The 6,622-nt window shown below is 32.3% G+C and overlaps 1 protein-coding gene across 1 annotated transcript; it reads left to right on the top strand.

The window, feature by feature from the left end:
* The first annotated feature begins 1,888 nt into the window (after positions 1–1,888).
* On the top strand, positions 1,889–6,161 carry LOC101219201 (probable receptor-like serine/threonine-protein kinase At4g34500). Its single transcript, XM_004150367.3, has 7 exons — positions 1,889–2,647; positions 4,087–4,191; positions 4,298–4,420; positions 4,553–4,723; positions 4,806–4,935; positions 5,019–5,228; positions 5,765–6,161. The coding sequence occupies exons 1-7, from the start codon at positions 2,085–2,087 to the stop codon at positions 5,864–5,866; spliced, it is 1,404 nt and encodes a 467-aa protein (XP_004150415.1). The 5' UTR covers positions 1,889–2,084; the 3' UTR covers positions 5,867–6,161.
* The last annotated feature ends 461 nt before the right edge of the window (positions 6,162–6,622 follow it).

The following is a 6,622-nucleotide window of genomic DNA, read 5'->3' as shown; positions in this document are numbered from 1 at the left end:
TTGGTCTCCGTTATCTATCTTAAGGTATTATTTTTTGTATGAGTCTTGATATTCTCTCGACCTTTATTATTGCTTCTATTCCTACTTAATATTGAAGATGTGACTTAATTTATTCTTTATAATTTTATAAGATATCAATTTTTCTAGAAAAATTAGATATATAGATAAGAAAATAAAACATAATTGTTTTTATATGGATTATTTGATGTATATTGAAAAAGATTTTTATAGAAAAGTTGTGAATTTTATTGGACATCTTTTCCTACACACACCATCTTCACATTAATGTTTGACCTTATAGCTAGTGAATGTCAATTCAACATTTCTCCCATCATGCTTAATTAAATGTGGCATGTCACATTGAAATCATATTTATCTTGAAATATACAAAGACTATAATAATAATTCAATCCAAAAGCATAATAAGCAAAAATAACACACACACATTATACAATAGATAATGCTTTGATGTGATTTAAATTTAATCTCATTGATGTTGCCTCATAGGTTATTAGTATTTAATGACCTTGTTGAAAAATATTTGTCTTTTTTTCCTTAGAAAGGTTCAATTTATATATATATATATATATATATATATATATATATATATATATATATATATATATATATATATATAAACAATGATTTTTAAATACAAATTAGAACAAATTTTCAAATCTCAAAATTATTAAATGTGCTTGGTTAACAAATCCTTTCTTTTTATTATCATTATTCTTTTTTAAAAATTGAAATCTTGGTTAAGAGTTAAAGGAAGCAACAAGAATTGCCAACTTTTATTTATAACATGAAATTGATTAATAAATGATCTTCATGAACTGAAATAGTAAATTAATGTGAAATTGGTGTGACCAACCATTTTTTTTCACTCATTAATAACAAAACCCATAAAATATGAGACAAGAAATTATAATTGAACATTACAAAATTCAAATATCACAAAGACAGTAAAAAGAATCAAAGGTAAATTATACAAGGTAATAATCACAAGCTTATGCTTTATTTTGAAAATCCCAACCATAGGTAAAATCATTAATATCACTTTACTTTATACTATAGGGGATATTTTTTTTTATGATGGCCATGTTGGGAACAATCATTGCAATTTTTATAAAAGTCGAAGATTATGGAAAAACTTTAAATATCTTCAGATATTAAATAAATATAACTTTATAGTAATCCTTTTTTTAAATTGTGATTTCCACTCTTTTCATTTAATACATTACTTATTCTTAGGGTGAAAAATTCCCTTTCTTAATTTTGAATAAATATTGTATAGTCTTAATTATTACAAATAAATATTTTAACTAGATGTGTTCTATAAAGCAACGGATTGATATTTATAATAAAATAGTGTTCAAAGTGAATCGTTATGTTAAGAGTTGGGTTAGATAAAAAAATTGATACCTTTAGATGCAAAGAGAATGAAGCAAGATGTGAAGAGAAAGTGAAAGTATATCTACCAAGACCCACCATTTCTTTTGCATATTTCTTTTCTTTACTTGTAAACTTACTCGATTTTTTTTCTAGCAACTTATCATCATTCTCTTTCACGTCTAACGAAAAATATAGCATCAAAATTTATGAAGGTTTGATAACAAAGAGTGAATACATTTTAACCAACTTATATTTAAATCAAACCCAATAAAAATAAAAATAAAAATATGTATTTGAAATTATTCTATTAGACATTTTTTTTACCGAACTTGAGGGGTAAAATTGTAGTTAAAGAATTTAATTTATTTACATAAGGTGATAAATTGATGTCCCACTTTGTCCTTCTTAATGGCCGTTGCCACCGTCACTGTTCAGTGGCAATTTGGTAATAATTCACTTTCTCGTACTCCAAAACTCAACAACGTTTCTTTCTCTTTTCCCCTTCTCCTTTTTGGCACTTTTCCTCTGTTTTCTTTTTCAACTTTGTATCCGTTGAATCCCCCATTTCTCAATCTCCTAACTTCCTTCTTCTTCTTCTTCTAAATTTCTCTTCCAAATTGCATCAACGACCAATTTACCATATCCCTTTCTTCTCATTTTTTCCGTTTCTTCTTTTCTCGGCGGAAAAAATGGCGGTTTCCGGTAGCAATTCGACCCAGATTCACCCTTCTGACCAATCTCCCTCCACTTCTTCCGAAACTTCTCTATCCAACTTGAAAATCTACGCCGCCGTAGGTGTTATAGCTGCATGTATGATTGCGGCTTCTGGTTTAATCTTCTTATGTGTCCGTAGAAGTAGGGAATCGAGGAAGCATAAAATGCGGGTGAAACATAGTTCTGGGTTGATTCCATTGGTTTCCAAGGAGATCGCTGAGATTAAAGAGTCCGATCGGACTGTGGATTGCGAGAAAGGGGAAGTTATTAGGGTTGAGAATAAAAAGGAGATTGAGTTCGAGAATGGTGTAAGTAAGAAGAGTCAAGAAAGCGACGTGTCCGGAGGTGGTCGGAGCGATGTGTCGGTGGAGGATCCGAACTTAGGGTGGGGACGGTGGTATAGCTTGAAGGAACTAGAAATGGCGACTGATGGGTTTGTGGAAGAGAATGTGATCGGAGAAGGAGGCTACGGCATCGTGTACAGAGGAGTTTCGCCGGACGGTTCCGTCGTCGCCGTGAAGAATCTTCTTAATAATAAGTAAGTGAGTCTAATAACATTCGCTGTAAATCACTGGCCATTTCAGAGAAATCCTGTTCCCATTATGTGCTCTGTAATAAATTTATTTGAAAAGGAAGAATTGCACGTCACTTTTGGAATTTCTTAATTGTTTATTAGCATCTTGGTGGATGGTTAGTGGATTAGAAATATCCAATCATTTCATATTTGTTAATTATTTTTTCTTTTTTATCTTGTTTTCTGGGAAATCCGCGTTGAATATCACTCTGTTTTGTCTTATTTTATTCCTTGTTCTTCTGCTGGGTTTATGTTCAAGTCTTCTTCATTTTTCTTCTCCTTTTTTTTTCTTCTTTTTTTTAAAATTTTCATGGAATTCTTGTTTTGACTGATGAAACTTGGATCCGAACTTATTGGTACTCTGTCGGTAGTGGGTTTCCTTTGTTGCTTAGCTGAGCATTAGGTAAAAGTCTTAACTGTCACTTTGTTCTTTGTTCTTTACTGCTTTAGTAAGTTCCCATGCATTATCAGCTAATTTTATATTTCAAATCACACAACTTCACCTTATCACTTGTGATTATTATTATTATTATTATCTTTTTGGTTCAGGGCACAATCTCTCTAGAAACTAATATGGCCCACGTGATGGTGCTTGCTTGTTTTGTTTTCAGTTAATTTTATGGTTTGTTTGGTAGGCAATTTGAAAATAGAAATTTGAATATGAAGGATTCAATGAGAAGAGAGTTATATTTTATGCTTTTAAGATATGTGTTTAGTCACAGATTCGGAGATTAGATCCCAATTTAAACAACTGTTCCTAATGTTTTTGATAGTATATGGTTACATTATAAATTTGTCTCTATAGTTTGGAGAAACTTAGAATTTAGTCACTATAAATAGTTTAAAAGTTAGAATTCAGTTTCTGAGGTTTCAATTTCGATCTATCAAAGACGAAATTCTAAATTTCGATTTGTAATTTAACCATAATACACTTATAACTCATAAACTAGCTGGAGTCATCCAAAGCTTTAGGTTGAATATAAATTAATTTATGAATATGTTTTATGTTAAAATTTCTGTATGATTATTAATTTTACATCATTATATAATTTATAATGTATAAAGTTTAACAAAACGAACTGAGTTTATGATATGAAATACTATATTTTTTGAAGTTTTCTATTGAGTAAATAGCATGCAACATAATCTGGATTGCCCACCAAACAAGCTTTTTAACTTGATTTGGTGTTTTTTAATTAGGCTTTTAGTAAAACGATTAATGGGAATGTAGCTACTGTTCTTTAGAGTACCAAGTTCGTCTTGTCTTTTCTTTTCGTTGCACTCTTGGCTCATCACTGGCCAAGAAAAATAAGTATCAAGGATAATATTCATGACCTGCTATAATACATTTAGCACACATCCCGTGAAAAAATAGTTGACCTGTTTTCATAATTTTCTTACAGAGGTCAGGCAGAGAAAGAGTTCAAGGTTGAAGTAGAGGCCATTGGAAAAGTAAGGCACAAGAACTTGGTGGGTCTGATAGGTTATTGTGCAGAAGGAGCTCAGAGGTGCATTATTTTGATTGGATTTACCTTAAAATTTAACTCATGAACATCTTATTGGACTTGAATACTTGATTCTACAAATTTAACACGAGATTTGTGGCAATTTTAGGATGCTTGTGTATGAATTTGTTGATAATGGCAACTTGGAGCAATGGTTACATGGTGATGTAGGGCCTGTTAGCCCTCTAACATGGGAGATTAGGATGAAGATTGCTCTTGGAACAGCAAAAGGGTAAAGTTTTCAATAGTGTTGTTCTATATATGAAAATCATTCTTTACTCTTTGACATATGTATAACATCTGTTTTATATAGGAGGTTGATCCTGAATATGTTTTGTATTTCTTTTGCTCGTTTTAATTACAGTTTGGCCTATTTGCATGAGGGTTTAGAACCAAAAGTTGTGCACCGTGATGTAAAGTCCAGCAACATTCTCTTAGACAGAAAATGGAATGCAAAAGTGTCTGATTTTGGACTTGCAAAGCTCTTACAATCTGAAGCCAGCTACGTAACTACTCGTGTAATGGGTACCTTTGGGTATGTTTCTATGTTACAACATTCTATTCAGTTTTGCGACTTCCATCATTCTGGTTTCCTAAGTTACTTTGCCATGCTGTAGATATGTCTCCCCAGAGTATGCAAGCACAGGCATGCTTAATGAGGGGAGTGATGTATATAGTTTCGGTGTTCTACTTATGGAGATCATTACTGGCAGAAGCCCAATTGACTATTCCCGGCCCCCAGGAGAGGTAAGACCATTAAGCCATGTTTTCTCACAGGTTTCGTACATATTAAAATTTTCCAATTCAACCTACAATGGATGTCTTTTCAGATGAACTTGGTGGACTGGTTTAAAGGGATGGTGGCAAATAGACGTGGTGAAGAGGTAGTAGATCCATTGATTGAGATTCCACCCTCTCCTAGAACTCTAAAGAGAGTGTTGCTTGTTTGTCTACGCTGCATTGATTTGGATGCCAATAAAAGGCCAAAGATGGGGCAAATCGTTCATATGCTAGAGGCAGATGATTTTCCTTATCGTTCGGTAAGCACTGTTGTTCTTTGACTTGAAATATACCTATACTCAAATTATTTGACTCGAAATTTGCTCATCATTATCCCAGTTCATCTACATCAGATATTCTATGTATCCCCTGATTTCCAAAGTTTCAATAGACCCAATGAAAACAATGCTTGAAATATTTGAATAAGTTATCGGCTATTACCATGTCCACAATACATCTGGAATATAGTAGTAGATTCAATAATGGGTTATTTATCTAGACCTTTCTGTAACAATCCATAGAATTATTCAGGGAGAGGATGATGGTGTCAATTTTAAATTTGTTCTAGATTAGTTGCTATTTTTAGTCAACAGAGTAGACTTTTTAACTTTTAGAAATTTTGTTCAAACTCTTCATATATATAATAAATGTAGGTACGTGCTTTTGGGATATGAGCGATATTTTAGCAAACTAAATTTTTGGATGAGTTTCAAACAGATATTGAAATGTGAGAGTGAGTCTTCCCCTCTCCATTCTTTTCCATCTATCTTAACTTCTTTTTCACCTTGTTTTCCAGGAGCTTCGATCTGTGCGTGAGAAAGATAGCCAGCCTTCTGCTCGTTCAGATGTGCCGAGTAAACTTCCATTAAAGCATGCTGGTATAGATCACATGCAATAAAAAGAGAGATAAATCTTATTGCTGTAAGAAGCCAATTCCTAGAGGTCAGATTATTTTGTACTATAGTTTGTTCCCTATCTGCAGTTTTCAAAGATCTAATACGACGTAGCGCTCAGTGTATATCGATTATTTCCCTTATGTTTATGTTATTGAATTGGTATTTATGGTTTTATACAACATAAGCAGTGAGTTTCTTTTGTATATAGGACGTCTTTTTTTGTTTTATATGTGAAATTTATTCAAGAACTCTTAGATTCAATTCAATTCAATATGAGCTTTTCCAACATTTTGTGAAGTCTTTGCTTTGCTTCATCTTCATCAACTTCCAACTTTGATTGGTATAAGTGCTTAATTAGTTCATGAACTTTTAAATTATGTTGGGAGCTTTCTATTCTGATTTTAATCTTGACATTCTAATCAAACTCTAACAAATTGGTGCTTGAGTTGAGTTTCGAAGTTTGGAGTTAGCAATTATGTGTTTCGAGTGCAACAGTTGTTTAGTCCAAAGTTAGGAAACACTAGGAAAAAAAGAGGAAAAGATAAAGTTGTTCGAAAAATGTATAAACAATGTTGAAGTTGGTGGAGTCGAGTTATTTAACACCGACTAACTTGTAGAGTTAGTGAGTTAAAACACATCCATGATGATGTAGCTTGACCTAATGAATAAGGGGATTGTTTGGTGAAGACGGATTGTGTCCTTTTGGATTTTTGGATTTTTGGCCTAAGATGTTTGATCTTTTGTAGTTGAGATCTACC

This window comes from Cucumis sativus, chromosome 7 (assembly GCF_000004075.3).
Source record: "Cucumis sativus cultivar 9930 chromosome 7, Cucumber_9930_V3, whole genome shotgun sequence".
NCBI classification, from domain to species: domain Eukaryota; kingdom Viridiplantae; phylum Streptophyta; class Magnoliopsida; order Cucurbitales; family Cucurbitaceae; genus Cucumis; species Cucumis sativus.
This window is presented reverse-complemented; position numbering and strand designations above follow the sequence as displayed.